Source organism: Tursiops truncatus, chromosome 3 (assembly GCF_011762595.2).
Source record: "Tursiops truncatus isolate mTurTru1 chromosome 3, mTurTru1.mat.Y, whole genome shotgun sequence".
In the NCBI taxonomy this organism is placed as follows: domain Eukaryota; kingdom Metazoa; phylum Chordata; class Mammalia; order Artiodactyla; family Delphinidae; genus Tursiops; species Tursiops truncatus.
The window spans coordinates 158,075,327-158,097,831 of NC_047036.1; the positions used below are offsets into that span (position 1 = coordinate 158,075,327).

Sequence of the window (22,505 nt, forward strand, 5' to 3'; positions counted from 1 at the left end):
GGCAACCCCCAGAGAAATGAAAACTTATATTCACACAAAAACCTATAATGGCTATTTTATTCATAATAGCACAAAACAGGAAACACCTCATTTGCCCTTCTTCACTGTAATTGAACCAAACTTGGGTCTGCTTGCCTGCATGCAGCAAATCCAATCTACTGACACCAGGTCTTGCTGAAGGAAAGTTCAGTGTTTTTTGCAAGGTGCCCAATGCAGGGCCAAACGAGAAGAATGGGCAGCTCATGCTCAAAAGACCTGAACTCCCGGATGGCTTTCAGGGAAGTGTTTTTAAAGGCAAGGTGAGGCAGAGGGTCATAGGGTGCGGGATCAGCTCGTGTATGTCCTTTTGATTGGTTGGTGGTGAGGTAGCAGGGCAGTGTTTGGGGAATCTCAATCATCAACCTTCTGGTTCCAACCGGTCTGGGGTCTACATGCTGGTGGTCAGCATGCAGTTAACGTCTTCCATCTGGTAGGGGTTTTAGTATCTGCAAAACAACTCAAGGATATGACTCAGAATATTATCTATAGACCTTGAGGAGGAACCAAAGGTCCCTTACTTTGTTTAATGGCTAAACTATTATTATTTTGTCTCACTTGATTGTTTTCTTTTGTTTCTGCACCTTCTCACTTCTCTGATTAAGTTTGCTCTTTGGAACTTGGGGAAGGCGTAGGAGGCTAAAGCTTGTCTACAAACAAGAGGTGGAGGACATGGGGTGTGTCTCCAGGAAGGCCCTGCAGGGTCCTGCTCAGTTTCATCATCACATCATACCAGGAGCTATACCATGTCACCAACAACATTGGCTTTGATCACTTGGAAGGCGATATGTCCCATGTTTTCCCACCATACCCTATGTTTTTTCCCTTTCCATACCCTATTCTTTGGAAACACTGTGGATTGTCTTACAGAAATGCTTCTTACAGGAGTCCTTGATGGCTCAGAGGGAGATGTGATAAAGCACAGGCATTGACAACCTAGAGTTGGAAAGTGATTTTGAAGAGTATACTCTGAATATGAAGACATTTAGGAAGCCTTAACTGATTCACTGGTTTTCTCTGTATGTATACACAGCAGTAGCATATAATGAAAATCTCAAGAGTCTTCAAAAGGATATAAAATAAACATTTTAAGGGATCAAAAGCATTGTGTCATAGTTCACTTGTCACATTTTCCCTCTTAGAACACAAATTATCAGTGGGGGTAATACTGCCCCCAAGGGGGTGAAAATTGGTTTGCGGGGAGGAGGTGACAAAAAAAATCTTAGATATTTCAGTGGTTTGTGGCCCTCCAAAGCTTAACCCTCCCTGGCAAAATCTTATTCATCAGCATTTAACTTCTCTAATTAAATTAAATTAAAATGGTCTCTTTAGGGGGGAATAAGGGGGGAAAAATGGTTGAAAAACACTTTCTTAAGGTTTATAAAACAGTGATGCATCTAATTTGAGCGGATGGCCTCATAGTGGTTGACAAAAGCAAGGATCAAACACTACTCAGTGTGCGTTGGATTATGCCTGTGCCTCAGCTTCCCGACCTATAAAATCAGGATGGTTTACATAATAGGGTGGCTGTGAGAGTAAATTAGATGATCTCCATATGAGTCCATATAAAGTATTAGCTGTTATTGTTATCATCATCATCACTCCCATTTTATAAAAGAGGAAAGAGAAGCTCAGAGAGGTCAGACCACTTGCTCCAGGGCACACAGCCTTGGAAGTGCCAAAAAGGAGCTCCAAGGCTGCTGGGTTGGCTTGGGGAAGACAGATGTCCACACCTGAATCTTTCCTGTCCCTCCCTGCGGAGTTGATTCTGTCGTGGACAGCCCCACAAGTAAGCTGGCGCCACTTGGTCGCCCCCATTCACTGGCACAGGGAAGCCCCTTCTTTCTTTTTCTTTTTTTAAAATTTATATTGGGGTACAGTTGATTTACAATGTTATGTTAGTTTCAGGAGTACAACAAAGTGAATCTGTTATATATATATTTACATCCACTCCTTTCTTGGCGATCTCATCAATTCCGGTTCGCCAAAGGTTGAGCCTATGGCTGGAGAATTGGGCAGTGGTTTGCTGCCCCCTGCAGGTAGAATGGGAAAAGGCAGGCATCGTGCCCTCCTTTGTCGACCCCCTCTAGATTTGGGGGCGCTTGCTTCTCTCTTCTTTTTTCTCCTCCACCCCCATAATGCCCTCCAAAAAATGTCCCTGGCACAATTTGGGCGACAGCAGTCCAAATTTAAATGCATAAATGCACATACTCTTGGACTCAGCAATTCCACTACTACAGATTCAGGCCACTTGCAAAAGTCAGATAAGATTTGTGGACACCTAGGTGGTCATTGGTTGGGGAGGGCTTCACTCAGCCACAGGACATCCAGCTTTGAGGAAGGTGGGGTGGAAATGTACCTGCTGTCTCGTAAAGAGCTTCAAGACATTTTGGTAAGTGAAAAGCTGAAGGCAGAAATAAAAGAACATCTCAAAGAGATATATATATATATATATATATATATATATATATATATATACATATATATATGTTGGCATATACACATTTTGGGCTGCAAAGAATCAAAATGAACTTGTTAATCGCTTTGGAAGGAGGTGAGAAGGGAAGCTTCTACTTTTTCGCTTTCCTTTTTCTTTCTTTCTTTTAACCATTTTTTTTACTGTGTGGTTTTCTTACACAGAACATGTGGATTTATACATATATCTTAATGTCAGCAAAGGATTATGGGAGATTTGGGGCTTCTTCCCTGTTTCTCTCAGTGTTAAAATCCCAATGATAAAATTTTTAACTCAATACATGAAAGCAGTCACAGTATTCTCATGGGGCAAGGGTCAGTGACAAAGCAAGTATAGAATAAGATCCCATTTTTATTTTTTTAAATTATAAATAATAATAGACTGAAATAGAAATCAAAACACTAACAGATTTTTTTTTCTGGATGGGAGCGATTTCTACTGTCTTCTTTGGGTTTCTCTGTATTTTTTTCTATTACGTATTCCACAATTAATGTTTGTATATCTTTTGTAATCTGAAAAAAGATAGATACACAGCATTGTGAATGCATTTAATGTTGATGAGTGGTACAATTTAAAGTGGTTACAATGGTAAATTTTATGTTTTATGATACTTACCTGGTTGGTTATTGCAAGGTTACTTTTCTTTAGGGAATGGTAGGAGTCTATCAGGCAGATGACCCAACTAGTGCTAACCAGGCAATTCCTGATTGACTACTTTGAGATTCCATTTCTGGAAAAGCCAAAACTGTAATTAAGTCTCAGTTGGTGATGTGGCACTTAGTATAAGTGACTCCATTTGAGGTCTTTCCATTTATTGATTCGAGGCTTATTTACTACATAAAGTGAGTTTCCTCTATGTCCCATGAAAAAATGAGAGGAGAGACATGGGGCTGACAGCATTTTCATCCAGGGCAGAGGAAGATGATCCACATTGAAAAATATAACGTTTAAAAGAATGGAAGGGAACAAAGATAGAACTGTGTTTTGGTTATGACAATAGTTCTGCTTATTCAACAAACAAATTACTTGTGATATCAGGGAATTAAAAGCCCAACTCACTGGAGTCCCAAGTGTTATGACACTATTAGATCAGGTTTTTTGGTACACCTTCTGCAACTATTTTCTCTTAACACAGCCTCAAAGCCAGAGTGGCTGAGAATCAACATTTTATTCTGAGGAAAACCAAATCTTGCTACAATTCTACCTCAAGAAGCAAAGGCATCTGGAGTGAGCCCAAGAGAAGTGAGAAATATGTCCATACAAAGATATATACTACGTTCACAGAAGCTCTGTTCATTATAGCAACAAACTGGAAACAACCCAGATATCTATCCACAGGGGAGTGGATAAGCAAGTTGAATACATTTATATATAATTGTGTTACCGAACCAAACTTGGGTCGCTTGCTTGTGTGCAGTAAAGCCAACTTACTGACACTGGACTGTGGTGAAGGAAAGTGTAGTGTTTATTGCAGGGTGCCAAGCAAGGAGTCCAGGTGGCTAGTGCTTAAAAGGCCTGAACTCCCTAAAGGCTTTCAGGGAAAGATTTTTAATGACAGTGTGAGGAAGGGAGATTGTGGGGTATGTGATCAGCTCATGGATCTTCTTCTGATTGGTTGGTCAGGAGGCATTTGGGAGTCAACATCGTCAATCTTCTGGTTCCAACAGGTCTGGGATCTATGTGCTTGTGGTCAGCATACAGTTAACTTCTTCTACCTGGTGGGGAAACCCTCAAAGGGTATGGCTCAGAATATTATCTGTAGCCCTTGAGGAGGAACTGAATGTCCTTGACTTTGGTTTTGTTTTTTAAGTATTTATTTTGGCTATGCTGGGTCTTAGTAGCGGCATGCGGAGTCTTAGTTGCGGCATGCATGCAGGATCTAGTTCCCCAACCACGGATCGAATCCAGGTTCCCTGCATTGGGGGCACAGAGTCTTAGCCACTGGACCACCAGGCAAGTCCCCTTGACTTTATTTAATGGCTGAACTATTATTACTTTGTCTTCCTTTCTTTCTCCATGGTTTCACTTCTCTGATTAAATTTACACTTTGGAACTTGGGGACAGCCTAGGAGGCTAAAGCTCTTCTACAAACGAGAGGCAGGCAGAAGACATGGTGGGTGAGTGGGTGGGGGAGGGTGTGTTCCAGGAAGGGTCCTACTCAGTTACAACGGAATAACACTTACCAATAAAAATGCAGTACTGTTATACCCAACAACAGGCAGAATCTCAAACACACTATGCCCAGTGCAAGTACTCTAACTCAAGAGAACACATGGTTTATGATTCCACCTATATGAAACTTTAAAAAAAGACCATTATGACCTATAGTGAGAAAAAACAAATTTGGAGTTACCTGGGGAAAGGGATGGAAGAATTAACTGTAAAGAGGAACAAAGGAATTTGGGGGTGAAGGAATGTTCTTTATCTTGATTCTGAAGGTGATTACATAGGTGTATAAATGTGACTACACTCGTGGAAGGCTACAATTTAAATGGGTGCATTTTACTCTTTATAAATTGTACCTCAATGAAATCGATTTTTATTTTAAATACCACGAACATATATTTCACATACTACCGTCATTTACCAAAAGCTGAAAAACTAAGGAGTACTTATTAGGCTTACAAAATTAGGTTATCTATTGAATCCTCAAAATATGGCAATAAAGGAGAACAGAACATTCAAATAACGCGCAAAACACTCAATAAAACGTTGGGTTTTAGGAAACCGGTGCTTTGTCAAAAAGGCTTCCCAGATCTAGGTGCCCAAGGCGGGGGAAATTGGAAGTGGGCGCCAAAGCCGGAAGTGTGGCAGGAAACAGGATGCAGAAGGTGGGGACGCGCTTGACTCTCTAAGTCCCGCCCTGAACCCGGAAGTGTGGCCCACGTCCAGGTGCAACTACGCATGCGCACAGCCTAGATCGGCCAATCAAAAGGAAGGAAGGCGGGCGTTCGGGTGAAAATCGGGAAGTGTGGCCTTTTTACGTTCCGGACGTTAGCCGAGCGCCATGGAGGCCTACGAGCAGGTCCAGAAGGCGCCCCTGAAGCTGAAAGGCGTGGCAGAGCTCGGAGTGACTAAGCGGTGAGTCCCGAGAGGCTGTCCCTTTGAGCATCTTCCTGAGACCCCGGAGCGTAGCCCTCTGACCCGCCGTTACCCCGTCTCCCCTCCCAGGAAGAAGAAAAAGAAGGACAAAGACAAGGCGAAACTGCTGGAAGCGATGGGAACAAGCAAAAAGAACGAGGAGGAGAAGCGGCGCGGCCTGGACAAGCGGACACCGGCCCAGGCGGCCTTCGAGAAGATGCAGGAGAAGCGGGTAAGGCGGGTGGGAAGCCTAGGGATGTCCCGCATCGATGGCCTGGGTCTCCTGGGGTGGATTCAGAGGCAGGACCCGGAGACCCGTAACCGGGGTCTACCCCAGAACGCTCCGGGGAGGGCAAGCGGTCAGTGAGGACCTTAATTCCGGGGAGAAGATGCTGCGTGAGTAAGAGAGTAAGAGTCCACGGTGGGGGAGCTCCGAGGACAAGAAGGTATTCTGGCCGGATTGGACTGCAGAGGGGAGAGCTAGAGACCCGGCTTTGGATTCCAGCGCTGTCGCTCGTTTGACCCGTAACACTGGTCAGTGACTCACCTCTTGATGCCTCAGTTTCCACACATGTAGGGGTCAGGATCATGCTTTCTCCTAAGAGGGATGGAACTTTGGATGAGGTAACGCGGGCAAATGGCGCTCAGTCTGGCATAAAGTCAGTGCTCAATGGATATTAGCTGTTGACATTAAATGGGCATACTTACCGCTGTAGGTCACCACGAAGTGTTCCCATGACGACTTTGGCGGCTTCAAATACGTTGTATGTTCAGGCTCTGAAAAATGATTTCTCTTAATATAAAATACTTAATAAATTTGGGTGGTGAAGGGTAGGAGAGGTCAGCGTAGGATAGATACGTTCAGCCCATTACGTTTGGGGGGAATAATCAGTCTAGGTCAGTGGTTCTCAACTGGGGGCCATTTTGTCCCCCACCTCCACCCCCAAGAAGACATTTGGCAATGTTTAGAGACATTTTTGTTTGTTACAGCTTGGGTGGGGCGGGGGTGGGCAGGGATGCTGCTCAACATCCTGAAGGGCTTGAGACAGTGTCCCCCAGAGCAAAGATTGATCTGGCCCAACATATCAGTAGTGCCCAGGCTGAGAAACGCTAATGGTGGTCTTGGTGATTTGGTCCAGTAACGTCAGGAAAAAGTTAACTCGTTACTCCCAGGCCTAATTGAGTCATAGGAGAGAAAAAGGAGAGAGAGAGAGAGAGAGAGACTTACTGGCTTTGACACGACAGACCTGCGTCCCATTCTGTCTCTACCACTGTTGGTGGTGTAACTCTGGACAAGTTGGCTCACCTCCCACACCTTAATTTCTTCATCTGTAAAGTGGGACTCAAGTCCCAACCTTATAGGTGGAGAGGATTTAACAAGTGAATGCGCTCAAGCCCGTTCCTTAAGATTATAGTCAGAGGCAGGGCTGGGATTTTACTGCTGGAGTTGGGGTGGAGAGGGGGAGAGGCTCATGCAACCATCAGAGTGACTAATAATGGCCCCTCAGAGTAGGGCAGCAATAGTGGAGGTGATGGAATGTATCGGGTTTGGGATAGGTTTTGAAGGAAGAACAGCCAGATTAGCTGATGGGCTGGGTGTGGGCTGGGAAAAAGGAATCAAGGATGACCAAGATTTTTGGTGGGAGAAGCTGGGTGAATGAAGGTGCTGTTTTACTGAAACAGGAAGGACTGTAAGTAAAGCAGGTTTCTAAAGTGGGGGGAATCAAGATCTTCGTTTTAAAAGTTAAATTTGAGGTGCCTGTTAGAAACCCAAGTGGAGAATTCTCATGGACAGTTCGATACCTGACTCTGCAGTTTAGAGGAAAGGTCTAGGCCCAGATCAACATTGGGGAATTGCTCTGGGGACTGCATGAGATCCTTTGAGGAAGGATAGTGACAGAGGAGGTCTAGGATCTGACCCCTGGTGATCAGAGGGTGGCAGAAAAGAAATTGCAAAGGAGCACAGGACGGAGGGATACCAGGAGAGAGTGTGTCCTTAGGAGCCAAGTGGAGAAAGTGTTTCAAGAAGGAAGACGTGATCAATTGTGTCATATGCTGGCAGGAGGTCTAGGCGGGTGAGCACTCAGAGCCCTTAGCTGGTATTTGGTATGAGAAGGAGGAAAGGCTGATTAGAGTGGATCCAAGTGGGGGCAGGGAAAGGCAGAGATGGAGACAAGGATTAGAAATTAATCTTGGGAGATTTGCTGTCAAAGGGAATGGAGAAATGGGCCTCTAGCTGGAGGGTAGAAGGTCAAGGTGAAGTTTTCGTTGTTGGCAATGAATACCAGAAATCCTCCTGAGGGTTTGGTTTGACCCAGCGGAGGGAGAGAGGGGGGCAGGAAGAGAGAGAGAGAAAGAGAGGGGAAGAGAGGGAGGTACATGAGATGGATGAGAGAGAAGGGAGCAGGTGTGGACAAAGCGAGGTGCAGTTGGGAAATGCAGATTCCCTTGTGGAAGAGTGTTGGATTGAGCACAGTGGGCTTTATAGGCTGGACAGCTGGAAGGAAGGCTCCAGCCTGGTGGAAAGGATCAGAGCTTGGCATTTCCAGCCCCATCACCCACTGTGCACTCTGGTCCTCATTCTCTCTTGTCTGTGAAGTGGGGTTTACAACAGCACCCATGACGCCCTCTGAACTTGGTGCGTGGAGTGAGAAGAGGGAGGGCAGAGCCCCCCAAAGTGCCTGGCATTGGTGACAGCTGCTCAAGTCAGTGTGGCCTCTCGTGAGGAGACACGGGCCTCACGTGGGCTCACAGCAGCAGGAAGGGGCAGGGATGGACAAGGCAGATACTTCAGAGGGAGAGGGAGTGTCAGCCAGGTGGGAGCTGACTGGACATAGAGGGAGATGAAGAGGCAGCAAAGGAAAGAGGAGGGAAAGGGAGGGGCAGTCTACAGTATATCTCATGCTTTTGTGGGTTGCCTGGGCTTAGCTGGCTGGTTCTTCTGCTGGCCTCCCTTGGAACCTGGTGCAGTCAGATGGCAGCTGGGGCTGGAGGCCCATCTGGGCTGGAAATCCAAGATGGCTTCACCATCACGTGTCTGGTGCCTCATTGCTCCTCTATGGCCTCCCTCCCCACATGTCATCTCATTCTCCAGGTCCTTTCTTTGCAGCAAGGTCATCAGACTTCCCGAATGGTGGCTAGCTTCCAAGAACACAAGGCAAAACCTGCTAGGTCTCCTTACAGCTTCAGCCCAGCACTGGCACTGCATTCTGTTAAGTAAACCGTGTCACAGGACCAACCCAGAGTCAGTGCGACAGAGGACTGCACCAGGGCACCAGTACCAGGCAGCTCGGTTCATGGCGGGGGTGGGCACCAAAGTGAGTCGGCCACAGTCACCCAGCTAGTAAGTGTGGAGCCAGGTGCGGCCCCAGGTCTGCGTGGCTCTGCATCCCATGCTCTCACCTCATACCAGGTATAATTGGTGTTAAGCATGAGGGTAGGTCATGGTGGTACAGGGTGCATGTTCCAGCATCATACTTGTCAAGGCCATCTGGGTCTTGTAACCCTCTTGGCTCTGTGTCCTGTCACTCAAGCACCTACTCTGTGTCAGGCTCTTTACCTTCCTCATTTATTATCCTTCCTCAGACCCCTTCTGAGGCTTTCTTTTTCTGCAAACTGGGAATGCAGTCAGTTGCCCAAGGATGCAGGAAGCACATGTACAGCTCCCAGCGGAGTCTCTCTCCTTAAGTCAGTGCTAGGACGTTTCCCACCACTCAGACCAAAGGGCAGCTGATGTGAGTTCCCACCGGGGTGTGTTATGGTCAGGCATCCCTGCTGGACCCACCTGAGTGGAGTTGAGGGAGGGGCGAGGTGTTCACCCTGAGACCTCCAGCCATTCTAAGTGTGAGAGCCAGGCTGGCTGGGGGCTCTCCTCTTCCATCGTGTGCTGGCCTGGGCTGCATCAGGCATGTGACTCACCTCCATTTCTCTCCTCTCTTCAGCAAATGGAAAGGATCCTGAAGAAAGCATCCAAAACCCACAAGCAGAGAGTAGAGGTAAGTCATGTGCTGGTGGGGGAGACTGAGCCATGTAGGGACCAGGCTGGGCCCAGAGGCTAGGAGCCTGGTAGAGGAGCCATTGGAGTGTTGGTGGGGGGGGGGGGGGGGGTTTACCCAACCTCCCCAGGGTCATATAAGGGCAAGGCCAGGGTTCAGGCATCTATAATGCCTGGCAGGGTGGCTTTGAGAGGAAGGGGCTCACTGAGGAGAGACAGGATGTGGAGAAGTGGGAGTGGGCAGTGCTGCATATCCCTAGTGCCCTGCTTGGGTCTGTGCTGACATGGGCTTTCTCCTCGGCTTTTCCAGGACTTCAACAGACACCTGGACACACTCACGGAGCACTATGACATTCCCAAAGTCAGCTGGACAAAGTAGCCTCCCCTCCTGGGGTATGGAGTGGCATCAAGGAGAAGCAGAAGGCAAAGTTGGGGTTATATTTGGCGCCTTTGGTATTTTCTAGAAACATTCTTTTACACACATCCTTGCATCATCTGCTGAGACAGTGCTTTTCAAAACTGTATGTCCTCATTCTGGAACTTGATTAAAATAAGACCGTCCTTTTACTCTATTTTGATTTCTCAGTAGCACATAGAAGAGAAACATTTTTAGTTTGGAAAGCGTATCCAGAGATTAAGGTTATTTCTGTGTAAGTGCCATGGAAAAGTGGTTTTACCCCCAAGTTGTATCTGACTCTTTGACAGCCAGCCAGCTGGCTTTGCCTGGATGAAACCGACTCCAGAGGACAAGGAGCTAATGCCAGCATGGCCTGCAGCATGTACACCCCTGTAGGGCCCTGCACAGGCTGCCCTTCAAGCTCCCTCTAGATTGGGGCTTATGCTCTCCCATCCAGGGGTTGGGGAAGCCACTTGCAGCTATGGTCTTCAGTCTGCCCCCTCAGCCTTCTGGCCAGTGAGACAGCACAGCCTGGGAAACAGAACAACCACCTAAGGCAAGGATGGAACGTACACCTTGTCCCTTTCTAAACCTGTGGCCAGCATGTAGCCTCTTCTCCCAATATATCCCCATTCCAGACATGTCTAGTGGGTGTTGCCGTGGCAGGCATTGCCAGTCAGGCACAGCATTCTTTGTGATGGAACCCAGGCACAGCCTGCCATCTTACCTTCAACCCTGGGCTCCAAGCAGCCCCCCGTATTTGTTCAGAGTTGGCACATAACATGTTTGGCGTTACTGGCCTAAGGACATCTCGAGGGTGATGGGACCGAGGCAGACCCCCAGCACAGACAGACGTGAGTGTAGTCAAAAGGAAGGACTCAGGTTCCCGTGCTGGAGAGCCAGGATCTTTGAAGGCCTCTGTATACCCACCAGATAAGGATCAGATTGCATATGCTGTTGGGAAAAAATGTGTTGACATAGGTGCGGAGAGAATAAGAAAGGCAGAAAACAAAACCATGTGTTGGGTTTGGGACTGTCATATGTGAAATGCAGAATAAAACAAAAAAAAGTTACTAACTGTGAGTCTGAGTATCATAATGACAGGCTGTTTGACTACCACTAGAAACACTGCCTTTAGGATTATCACACACAAAGAATGTGCGTACCACAAAACAACTATTCTCCCTCAATTTGGAGAAAATTAGATGACATGTGTTTCCACCTGGGGTTTGCAACCCACCTAAAGGAGGTGACATACTCTCTGGTTAGCATGGCTCCTTGCAGTGGATTCCCCCACTGACTGGTAGAAAGGCACTTTCAGGCCTTTGCCATCCATGAGTCAGCAGTTGGGGTCTGTGAGCATGATGCGGTGGCGCTGTGAAAAGCCTGCTTCAGTAGTGGGGAAGACAGCTACTCCAATTCTCCCTGCCCATCAGATCGCTCCAAAACTGAGTGACTGAAAACAGTGGAATTTCTCTCTCACAATTCTGTGTATTGACCATGCTCATTCAGCTGGATGGTTCTGCTCCACGAGATGTAGTTTAGTTCGTGTGTAAGTTACATTGACTTGCCTGGGGCCAGACCATCCTCCAGAATCTCCCTTTACATAACCTGTTCCATCGCCAACACAAGTCATTGCCAGACCCACTCTGGGAGGGAATTACACAGGGCACGAACATCACAAGATGTGGTTTATTGAGGGCCATCACTTACAGTCTACCACAGTGGTTCTCAAAATCTGTAAGTTAGGCTCTCCTGGGGAGCATTAAGAACTACTGATGCTACCTGGGGTGGGGTTCCGTCATGAGATTTTTCAGAGCTCCCCAGGTGACCCCAGCATGCAGCAAAGTTTGAAAAACTCTGGTCTAGCACAATCTGTATGGTCTTTTCTGAGACGTCACAGAGGTCAAATCTGACTTATGCATTAACTGCCAAGAATGAAATTCAGATATGATTCAAATTCCTTCGCATATGGAGAAAAGGAGGTTACAAGTAACTTATGTGTAAACAGTGTTTACTGTGACAGTACTGTTGGCACTTGGAAGTCTTTGTTTCCTCAAAAGACTTTTGTCCTCCTAGCCCCCCGATACTGTATTAAACATTTAAAATGCCCACAGCAAGCCTGAAAAGAAATCCTCCATAATGGAAAGGGTTGCCTCTCCTGGGTGGCTTTTCTTTTTGCCTTATGCTTTTTGGCATTTCCTCAGTTTTTCTTCAGTGAGATGTACAGTTTTGTAGTTAGAAAAAAGACATGTTTTTCTAAAACACTGCAGTAAATTGGGCAAGGTATGAGGCTAGGCACGGTAGGATTTCTTGAGAGAGAGTTGATGTCAAAAAGCCTCAGTTGGCTGCTTTGTGGAAGAATTCTTCCAGCCCAGGATTCACTTGATAACCTTTAAAGATTCCAGTTTTCTTCTCTGGATTTTCTTGCATTTACATCTCTACCCCAAGTAGAGGATGTATAACCACAGAGTTGCTAAAACTGTCTTTGAAAACCCCAAGTGGAGGTAGTAGAGAAGATAAAAGAAGAGAGAGGCAAGCAGCCTGGGTAAATGGTTCTGATACTGCAGGACTGGGCCCAGGGCACTGTGATGGTTCATTGGGACAGAATGCAGGCATTTCTCCAAAGGCCGAGTATTCATAAAAGCAAATGAGATATAATTCAATTAGATTAATTAGGGTCACAGTTTGCATTACCCACAGTGACCACTAACTACAGAAATAAATCACCTGCTTTTTGCCTAGGTTCAGTGGGGTGTGGCTTTCAGGAGATCATTTCAGGCAATAAACTGAAACACTTGTCCACTGACAAACGTTGACACTGACAGGTGACAGGAACTGACTGTTGCTACGGCTCAATTGCCAGAGAGTTTAACTTCTTTCCAAGTAACCACCACCTTACCCCTCCCTATAAAGGGTATCACAGTTGGTGACTGTATATTTGTTTTCGACTTCCCCACCAGGCTATGAGTTCCATACGGCTGGGCCCCAGGTGGGTTCAACCACAAGGATCTCTTACCTAACTTGGCCCACAAAGTGGGGTTTTCAGCTGCAGGGGCTTCGCCCAGTCAGGCAGCTAGAGTGCCCTGCCTCAGTCGGCCCGGCCCCGCCCCGCCCCTCTCGGCTTACTTCCGGGATGCTTGAGGGAGGAACGGGAAGTTAGGGCGCATTGGACTTACTGCGCCTGCGCACCCTGCGCCCTGCGCCGGCGCATTCTTGGCAGCTCGTTCCCGGCCGGACCTAACGGTCCGCGCGAGGTTCCCCGGACCGGAAGTGGAAACGAACTGTCGCGGGGCGCACCCGGCCTGGCTCACCGCCTGGCAGTCCCCGCTGTCGCCGCCGCCCTCGGCCAGTGCCGAGGCTTTCCGCAGCCACCATGTCCGCCAGTGCCGTCTACGTGCTGGACCTGAAGGGCAAGGTACCGAGGGCGCCCCACCTTCCGCGTTGCCAGGCAACTGGCGGGGGCCTCGCCCCATGGGGACCCACCCTGTTGCTAGTTAACCGGCCAATGGGAGTCATCCTGGTTTTAGGCAAGGAAGCCGTTTGGCAGAACCTGAGGCCTCCACCCTGTTGCTAAGTATCCAGGAAGAGGTCTTAGGTCCGCGTTAGCCCTGCCTCGTTGCTAGATAACGCAGTGGGCTGCCGCCGTTGCCAGGTAACCGGCTGCAAGACCCTCATCCCCCACCCCTGTGGGCTGGCGGCCCAGGCCTCCGTGGGGGCCGGGGAGCGCTGGCCGCAGCCCGCTTGGAAGCCAGGCCTGGCGCCGAGGGGCTGCACGACCCTTGACCAGAGGTGGTGAGGCGTTGCGGGGACAGTGTGCCCTCGGGCCAGTCCCGCCCTCTGGGAGCGCAGCAGCTTATGTTTATTCAGCGATTTTTCTGTGCCAGTCCCTGTAGGGATTTCTTAACGTTCACTGTGACATTGAGTTACAAGGGTCAGGTGAAGTGGGTGGTGGGAGTGCCATTTAACAGAGGGAGAAACTGAGGCACAGAGAGGCGATGCAATCTGCCCAAGGTCACACCGGTCACAGAGAAGTGGCAGGTCTAGGAGTTGAACCCAGAATCAATTGTTCATTCAGCTGATATTTGAGGAGCACCTACTAAGTGCCAGGCAGGGTGCTAAGCTTTGGGCTGCCTTTGGGGAGCAAAATCAGAAATCAGTCCCTGTCCTTCTGGAGCTCAAAATCTGGTGGTAGAGGGACACTGATCTCAAAAAGCACAAATAAATATAAATTGCAGTGGTGGAGCAGTGATGATATAATAGGGAGAGTCAGCCTCTGCTGGGGGTCAGGAAGGGCTGCCCAGGGGGAGTGACAAACCCGGCTGAGACATGAAGGAGGAATTGGACATAACTAGGCCTTGGGTGCCTTTCCCAGGGGTTTTTGGGAAAGCTTCATAAAGGAGGGATCTCAAAACTTTTCAGAAGTGACCTGCTGCCTTCCCCCAAGTCCATCCCAGCTAGAAGCCAAGAGACCTCTTGCATTGGGGAGTAACAAGAATAGGGCAGAACCAACAATATTAAACAAGCCCCACATCAGTGAGTGAAAGAAACACCGGTGTCGGGCCTAGGTGAAGTGGGCAGGAGTTAGCTCAGAAGCAGCAGGGAGTGAAGAGGTGAAGTGACTGTCCCTTGCTGCTCCATTCCCCACCCCCAGCACTTTCCCAGAGTCCCTTAAGTGGGTTGCCTGCCTTGGATGCCACCCAAAGTCAACAGCTAGTGAGACCCAGTACTAGGCTCCCTTCTTCAACCTTCTTGGAGGCAAAGAAAGACACAGGGCACACCAGGGGCTGGGAGGGTGCAGTGTTCCCCAAGTCTTTGTAGCACGTGTTCTTGTTTCCTCCCTGGCCACTGTGTCACCAGAGGTCCTACAGGCTGCCTACTCAGATCACTCATTTCTTCAGCAAACATTTCATGAGCACCTAGTAGGCACCAATTCCAGTGCGGACCATCGCTCTGTGACTGAGGAGTTAGGGCTGAGCTCAAAACCTGTCTCTGCTGCTCAGCTGCATGACCTAGGGCGAGTGTGTGAACTCGGTGAGCAGACACACCAGGCAGGCTCAGCACCACCCATGGTCCACAGGCCATGTTAGTCCCCACGGACCTTGAGCTCCGGTAGGGGAGGTGCATGGAAGCTGACAGATCCAAGCAGACACATGGATCCAAATGGTCAGATCCCATTAGCCACAAGGACAAGGCCCCAGGTAATGCAGTTACCCAGCCTCAGTTTGGGCTGGCGGGAGGAGAAGTGTTTACGAAGGCTTCCTGGAGGAGGGAGATGCCAGAGCTGGGAAGGTGACCAGGTGGCAGTCAGGTGAACGAGGAGGTGTCACAGTGGGCCCGCTGGCGCTGGCAAGCCAAAAGTCCTGGGTAATGCTGGAGCCTGGAGGATGATACCAAGAGGGCCGTGGGTGTTGAGGATGTCCAGATGGGAGAGCAGGACAGAGGGAACCACTTTGATCCCAAGAAGGAACAGCCACCATAGGAGACAATAGCCTGGAAGAAGTATGATTATACGTGCCTTTCAGGAAGCTCCTGAGGCAGCTGTGGGTTTGCCTCCCATCCTCAGTGACCATCACACCATTTATTATTCCACTCCCCATGGACCTCATGTTTTGAAAGTTTGCCTTCTGCGCAGACTTCATTTAATAAAAAATAAAGTCAGGAAATTCACAACCGCATATCTGCCTGCCAGCCAGAGCCTCTGATCACCAAGGAAACCAGCGGGGCCACATTCAGCTGATAGAAAGCCCTCCATGGATATCTCTCTGCCCTTATCTTTCTTGCTTCTTTGCAGCTTCTGACACCACTACTATGCTCCTCCTCAGCAGGCTTCTGTTGGCCTCGAGGTTGCTGTGCTCTCTGTTTTCCCCGTTTCTCTCACTGACTGCTGCCCCTCATCTTCTGCCCTCCCCTTGGACGTCAGCTCCTCGTGCTTGGGCCTGGCGTGCCTCCCGTACTGTTGCTCTCCTTGAGGCAGACTTTGATTTATGTCACTGTGCCAATGACTCTCAAATTTGTTCCAAAGTCCAGAGCACTTATCTGGAGATCCACAGGCCTCCAGGACACCTTGGAGGTCTCACGGCCACCGCAAACTTGGCATTTCCCCAGATGAGCTCCCTGCCGCCTGCCAGCCCTGCTCTCTCTCCCCATCTCAGTGATTGACACCACTATCCATGCAGCTGCCCACATTGGAGACATGGGCATTATCCTGGCCTCCTTTTCCTCACTGCCATGTTCACTGCACAGACTTCACTGAGCAGCTACTATGGGCCAGGCTCTGTTGTGGGTGCTGGGACACAGCCGTAAACGAGACGAAAGTGGTCACTGTTCTCAGGGAGTGTTAGACTCTGGTAGAAGCGACAGATGATAAATGAGGATATGAATATATAATGCAGTGGTGATGTGGGCAGTGAAGGTGAAGTGGGCTTGGGAGTGGAAAGGGGCAGGATATGATCTTAGCCAGGGTGAGCAGGGAAGACTTCTTGGAGGAGGTGCCATCTGAGCTCAGGTCTAAGAACCGAGAAGATCTAGGCCAGGGCATTCTGGGCAGAGGGAACTGCAAGTGCAAAGTCCCTGAGGCAGGAGCAAATGTAGATTGCTTAGAGAGAGCTAGGGTGCTGACCAGGATGGCTGGAATGGGGTGAGTCTGGGGAGCATGGATGGAGAGGCATTGGAGGGGCTGTGAAGACATGCCATGGGGATGGACTTGCAGTTTGTTCTGTATGAGGGGAGGCTGGGGTAGCAGCAGTTTAAACAAGAAGCAATCTGATCTGATTCTGTTTAAGAACGCCTGTCTCACTGTCTGCGAGGAAGGAATTGTGGGGTCAGGATCAGCACCAAGGGTTGAGGATTGTCCCCTCGTTGCCTGCCTCCCTCCAATCTGTCCTGTCTCCTGCCTTTGTCCTGACCTGCAGCCTGAGCTCCGAGGCTGCCCCTACTCTACCTAACCAGTGCTCCTAGGTGTGCCCACATGGGCTGCACCCTTAACCCCATGGCTTTAGCCACACTGGTCCCTCTGCTTCTATCCTGCCTGTCCCCTCAGGCCTCAGTTTGAAGGTCATACCCTTGCAGAGTCTCTCATTTCCCCCTGACCAGCTGTCTCAGTGCAGGGACCCTGTTTGTCTTGGTCACCCCTGTGTCTCCAGGCCCAGCATGATGTATGGTAGACGGTATGAATGAGTGGACCTCTCTGCAGCCTTGGTGATGAAGGTGAGCAAAATAAATTGCTCCCTGCTCTTTCCTTTGAACACACTGGGGGCCCGGGGACTCCATGCCTGTGGCATCCCCCAAAATTGGATACATGGGGTAGAAGGTGGGCTTGGGAAGCCCAGGAAAGCAATATTTATCAAGCAGAAGTGGCCCTGAAGGGAGTGAGAAGTGGGGTTAGAATCCTGGCTCACCTTTGTTCGCTGTGTGACCTCAGGCAGGTGGTGCCACCTCTCTGGACATCACTGTCCATCTCTTTAAAAATATCAGTCCTGCTTCATGGTGGGGGGAGTATATGAGGCAATATATACTCCTGGCAAAGAATATATGAGAGGGTATGTGGGAATCCCTGTGCCAGGGCCTGGTCCAGGTACCCATAAGCTCACCCACTGGGTGCTGAGTCTCTAAGAGGCCTTCTGAACAGCAGTGAGGGCACAGGGTCCCTTGCCCATAGGCCACAAAGGAGAAACTAGAAAAGGAAGGTTCTCTCTCGCCTGCTCACTCGCCTGCGCGCGCGCTCTCTCTCTCTCTCTCTCTCTCTCTCTCTCTCTCTCTCTGTCTCTCTGTCTCTCTCTCTCTGGCTTGTAAGAGTAAGACAATGTATCTTATGAAACTACAGGTTCTGAGGCAGGCGGCTCCCAGGCTGGTCAGCTCTGTGGTGTCATTCTCAGCATATGACTGAGTTATACTGCCAGCTGTCCTCATGGACACACAAGAGTGGCAGCAGCTCTAGGCGGCATCTCCAAATGGGGCCTTGCTCAGAATGGCATAGCTTCACACCTCCTTTTTCATTCCTTCAGGGAGGTGTAACTTCCATGTAACAGACTGTGTTTATTTAAAGCATATAGTTTGATGAGTTCAGTCATTGTGTATACCCAGGAAACCATAAACACATATTCTATCACCCCCTAAAGCTTCCTCACACCCGTCTGTATCCAGCCTGTCCCCAGGCAGCCACTGATGTGTTTTCTGTTACCATTTCCCAGGATTTATTTATTTCAGTGGAATCACGTAGATATGTTCTTCATTGTCTGGTTTCTTTCACTCGGCTCAGTGATCCTGAGATTCTCTCATGCTGTTGCCAGTGTCAGTAGTCATTCCTTTTCATAGCTGAGGAGTGTTCCATGGTGTGGCTGGACAGTTTATGTCTCCATTCACCTGTTGAAGACGTTGGCATTCTCGCCAGCCTGAGTCTATTTAAAATAAGCTGCTGTGAACATCCATGCATGCATCTTCATGTGGACGTATGGTTCCTTTCTCTTGGGTGAATACCTAAGAGAGTAATGGCTGGGTTATAAGCTGGATTAGAAGTTTCTGAGAACCTGTCAAACTTTACCACAGTGGTTGTCCCATTTTCCTTTCCTATCGGCAGTGATGCTTCACATCCAAACCCACAGGCCGTGAGAGAGAGATGAGGAGAAGAGCTTCTCTTCAGGCCACAGGCAGGTTCTGGTAGATGTGAACACTTAGCAGTGTCCCTCTCCTGACACAGACAGAAGAGCAGGGCTCATTAGCACAGAAAGGCTCTGAGAAGATCTGCAATGAGAGCCTATGGGACATTGTTTAACCTGGCATCTCCCGAGTGACGCGGTCCTGGACTCTTGCCCCATAGCCCCCCTCCATGCTCCCTCTGGGAAGATTCCCACTGGCCCCTGTGGAAGTTCACTTGGCGAAATGCTTTCCTTGAGGAATCCCCTGGGGGATGGAGATCAGATGGCCCTTTGATGGACAGGTGTGTTTGGGGTCCCTGGAGGGAAGGAAGCTGGTGCGTCTCACCCGCCACCCCAGCCATCCAGCTAGTGGAACTCAAGATGAAAGTGTCTTCCCCGTCTTCCACCTCCACCCAGGTGCTCATCTGCCGGAACTACCGCGGTGACGTGGACATGTCGGAGGTGGAGCACTTCATGCCCATCCTGATGGAGAAAGAGGAGGAGGGGATGCTGTCACCTATCCTGGCCCATGGGGGAGTCCGCTTCATGTGGATCAAGCACAACAACCTGTATCGTATCCCTTGGCTAGGGGGCTCCCAGGGGGCCCCTTGTGGACATGTGTGTGCATTCACACACACGTGCAACTGAGGGCTGCCAGCCCCTGACTCGGCTGACCCAGGGCTGGCTCAGGCCAGTGGGGCGCATGAGGCACAGCCCTGTCTTTCTGGAGCTCCCTGCTGCCCAAGGATGACCAGTGTGACAGAGGTCCAGGGAGCCAGGAAGGGTTCCCTGAGGAAGTGACATCCTGGAGGAGACCTGCAGGAAGGCCAGGTGTCTGCCAGCCACGGGAGTTGGCCGGCACGAGGAGCACTAGCCCAGGCGAAGTCTCATTCCGAAGCTGTAGTGGGGGGTGACGAGCCCTGGAGGGGGTTGCATGGTAGGAGCAGGGCCCAAGTGGTCAGCAGGGTGTGCACTGCAAGGCCTCATAGGAAATCACCTTAAGTGTGTTGGGAAGTCTTCGGAAGGTTTCAGGCAGAGGGGTGACACGGGCACGTTTGCATTTTCTGAAAGTCTCTGGCTGCTGAGTGGATGCCAGACTTCAGGGATCAGAAGTGGCCATAGGGAGGGGTGGGGAGGCGGAGGTGGGCAGGGCGGTGGCCTGGATCATGAAGGGTGGTGGGATACAGAGGAGGGGAGAGATTCCTCCCAACCCGGCCCAGATCTCAGAGCCCCCCGTGCTCAGGCTCATGTGGAGACCTGGCTGAGCCAGTTCCCATCCGTGAGGTCTGACCAGCCCCCCATGGCTTTGGTCAGGCACATTCTGGTATCCGCACTGCTGCAAGAAGGGCGTGGCTTTGCAGCACACAGCCCTGTTCAGACCCAAGCTCCAGTAGCTATGTGACTGGAGGCAAGTCCTCACCTTCCCACAGTCCGGTGCGAGCAGGACTGTTAGGGTCCGTTGAGCTGGTGCAGATGCATCACACCCAGCAGACGTGGGTTCTCTCCCCTTTCCCGTGTTCATGGAGACACACAGGACCTCGCTAGTGCAGGTGTGGTCCACGGGCCCGAGCATCCCCTGGGAGCCTTTTGGAAATGCAGAATCCCAGATGCCATGCAGCCTTGCTGGGTCAGAATCTGCATTGTAGCAAGGCCATCCCTAGTGATTTGTGTACATGTTACAGGGCGGGAGGTGTTGGCCTGGGACCTTCACCCAGTGCCCTGAGGTCTGGCTCCCTTCATCGTGCCTCTGTTTCTTCACACCTCTCTGGAAGGCCTCAGGGGCAGCTCTGTAGAGTATGGTAGGTGGCCTGTGAGCCAAGAGTTGGCTATCTTGGAAGCTGCCCTGGGTCTGGGCAGTGGTTGCCCGGGTATGGAGAGGAGGGAGGGGCAGTTGTGTCAGCGCAGCAGGAGCCGTCAGACCAGTTTCCAGTTGGGCCCCAGTGTCTCACGCATGGGCAGCCAGGGAGGAGACATCGAGGGCTTGCCCCTCTGGGTGCCAGTGCCCAGCACACCCTGCCTGAGTTCCAGCCTGAGTTCCATTGTCAGGTGGCAGTTTCCAGCAAGGCCCAGCCATGAGGGTCAGAGGTACCCTCTGCCCCTCCTTAGAGAGCACCTGGATGGCATGTTGCCCGGACTAGAGGTGGGAAGCCAGCACTCCTTTGACTGGCCCAGCTCCATGTCCTGGGGCCCTGCGCTGGGCCAGCTGAGGCAGGAAGTGAGGTAGAGGCAGTCCCTTTCTCCCTCCCAGAGCTCACAGCTTGGCACTGGAGTGGCACAGGCTTGTGAATGGCCAGGGCGCAGTGCACAGGAACTGGCCTCCCTGCGTGGCTTGAGGCCCTTTAAGGAAAGAGGAACAGGAAGTGCCCAGTATACACTGACCCCAAGAGGTGAGGACATACCCCGACCCCCACCGCCGTCCCCCCCGCCCCCCCCTGCCCATCAGAGGAAGTGTGCCAGACACTTTACATACATCACCTCAGTAAATCCACTCTCAGGCCCCCATCATACTAGTGAGAAAATGGAGGCTTCATTCAAAAGGTTTGCTTCAGGGGCAAAGGCTCAAAGAAAGGCTTGAGCTAGAATTGGCCCCGGCTGCTTCCGCCGGAGCCTGCCTGGGGAGCCCTGGACCTCAGGAGGGTCACGTAAGCGATGGGCTTTGGAGAAGGGCCGACTGTGCTCCTGCTTTCCGCTCCTGGATGACCCACACTACCTCCTCCTGCCCCAGGCTGCTCGTCCCACCTGAAGTGCCCTCTACCACACCCTGGGCTTCAGCCCTCAGCTCAGGCATCACCTCCTCAGGGCAGCCCCCGCTACCCAGCAGCTGGGGTGGGTTCCCTGTGCCCCCTGCTGCCCCTCTGTCAGCTGAGCGCTCCCTGGGAGCCGGGACCTCCTCTGGCTGTAACTGCTGTGTCCCAGGCCCAGCTCAGACCAGGAGGTCGGTAACCCGCTGAGGGCCAAGTCATGGCTTGGGGTGGCTCCAAAACATGCAGTGAACTGGGGTCTGTGGGGTGGCAGCCCAGGCCTCTGACCGCTCCTTGACTGCAGCCGCCATGCAGTGGTCGCCACCTCTAAGAAGAACGCGTGCGTGTCACTGGTGTTCTCCTTCCTCTACAAGGTGGTGCAGGTGAGTTGAGCCACAGGGGAATCCGTCACCCTGGCACTGCAGTGTGCCTCCCCATACCAGCCTCCCGAGGGCTGCAGCATCCCTAGGGAGTTTGGAGCTGGAACCCCAGAAGTGAGATGGGGGAGCTCCACGTGATCCGTGAGTGGGATTCTGTGGCCTTAGTTGCCCCTCTGCCTGGTGAAGAGAGGAAAGCGAACGGGAGGTGGGGCTCAGGCCAGGTGCGCCATGACTCCAAGAGGGACAGGTATGCCCCCTAGCTGGCTGTGGAAGGGTGGAGGGTAACCAGATGAGTCAGAGATTAGGAAGGTGGGAAAAGCAGGAGGAGGGCGGAGCCAAGTTCTGTTCGGAATCTTGTGGGGGCGGGGCCTAAACACAGAGGCCTGAGGCCCTACCTTGGAGAGAGGTGACACACAGCAGGCCCAGCTGACAGCTGGGGAGGCAGAGAGCAGCACATGCAAAGGCCCTGGCGGGGGAGTGCACGTGGTGCAGTCAGGGAACATCAGGTGGGCCAGTGTGCTCGGGACAGAGTGTGGGGCTGCTATCAGCAAGGTGACAGGGCTAGACCATAGGGATGGGCGGGGTGGGCAGGGGCGGGATGTACAGGGCCTAGTGAGGAGTTCAGATTTCATTCCAAGTCTCGCGAGAGGTGGTGGAGGGCACTAAGCAGGAGACTGACAAGACCTGGTTCGAGGTAAGATCATCTCTGGCTGCTGAGTAGAAAAAGCACTTGAAGGCAGCTGGGAGGCCAGGCGGATTTCCAG

General features: G+C 50.8%; 2 protein-coding genes and 1 long non-coding RNA gene across 9 annotated transcripts in view; 2 read left to right on the plus strand and 1 right to left on the minus strand.

Annotated features, from left to right (window-relative positions):
- Nucleotides 1-2,818: 2,818 nt before the first annotated feature.
- On the minus strand, nucleotides 2,819-13,290 carry LOC117311687 (uncharacterized). 2 transcript variants are annotated; one of them, XR_004525985.2, is made up of 4 exons: nucleotides 13,164-13,290; nucleotides 6,302-6,370; nucleotides 6,141-6,191; nucleotides 2,819-3,024 (listed from the first exon to the last, which is right to left on the minus strand). It is a non-coding gene; the product is annotated as an uncharacterized lncRNA (long non-coding RNA). The 2 variants fall into 2 exon arrangements; XR_012331034.1 differs by lacking the exon at nucleotides 13,164-13,290 and adding an exon at nucleotides 3,128-3,242 and having other exon boundaries at nucleotides 6,141-9,901.
- Nucleotides 5,453-10,159, plus strand: FAM32A (family with sequence similarity 32 member A). Its single transcript, XM_019951199.3, has 4 exons — nucleotides 5,453-5,593; nucleotides 5,684-5,825; nucleotides 9,535-9,588; nucleotides 9,898-10,159. Exons 1-4 carry the CDS (start codon nucleotides 5,520-5,522, stop codon nucleotides 9,964-9,966), a joined length of 339 nt encoding a protein of 112 aa, XP_019806758.1. The 5' UTR covers nucleotides 5,453-5,519; the 3' UTR covers nucleotides 9,967-10,159.
- The window catches only part of AP1M1 (adaptor related protein complex 1 subunit mu 1), a 29,843-nt gene continuing 20,560 nt past the window's right edge, over nucleotides 13,223-22,505 (plus strand). For 3 of the 6 annotated variants that reach the window (XR_004525983.2, XR_004525984.2, XR_012331032.1), the window contains exons 1-3: nucleotides 13,223-13,402; nucleotides 19,038-19,194; nucleotides 21,677-21,744. Coding sequence is in view for 3 of the 6 variants with exons in the window: in XM_033853809.2 (XP_033709700.1) it covers nucleotides 13,361-13,402; nucleotides 19,038-19,194; nucleotides 21,677-21,744 (267 nt within the window). In the remaining 3 variants the exon portion in view is untranslated. Of the gene's footprint in view, nucleotides 13,403-18,768; nucleotides 18,923-19,037; nucleotides 19,195-21,676; nucleotides 21,745-21,806; nucleotides 22,248-22,505 lie in introns of those variants that run through there. The other 3 variants (XM_033853809.2, XM_073802986.1, XM_033853807.2) reach the window with 3 other exon arrangements.

Coding starts and splice junctions, on each gene's coding strand:
- FAM32A (XM_019951199.3), top strand. CDS start 5,520: ATGGAGGCCTACGAGCAGGTCCAGAAGGCGCCCCTGAAGCTGAAAGGC. Junction 5,826..9,534: donor AGAAGATGCAGGAGAAGCGG/GTAAGGCGGGTG, acceptor TCCTCTCTTCAG/CAAATGGAAAGGATCCTGAA. Junction 9,589..9,897: donor CCCACAAGCAGAGAGTAGAG/GTAAGTCATGTG, acceptor CGGCTTTTCCAG/GACTTCAACAGACACCTGGA.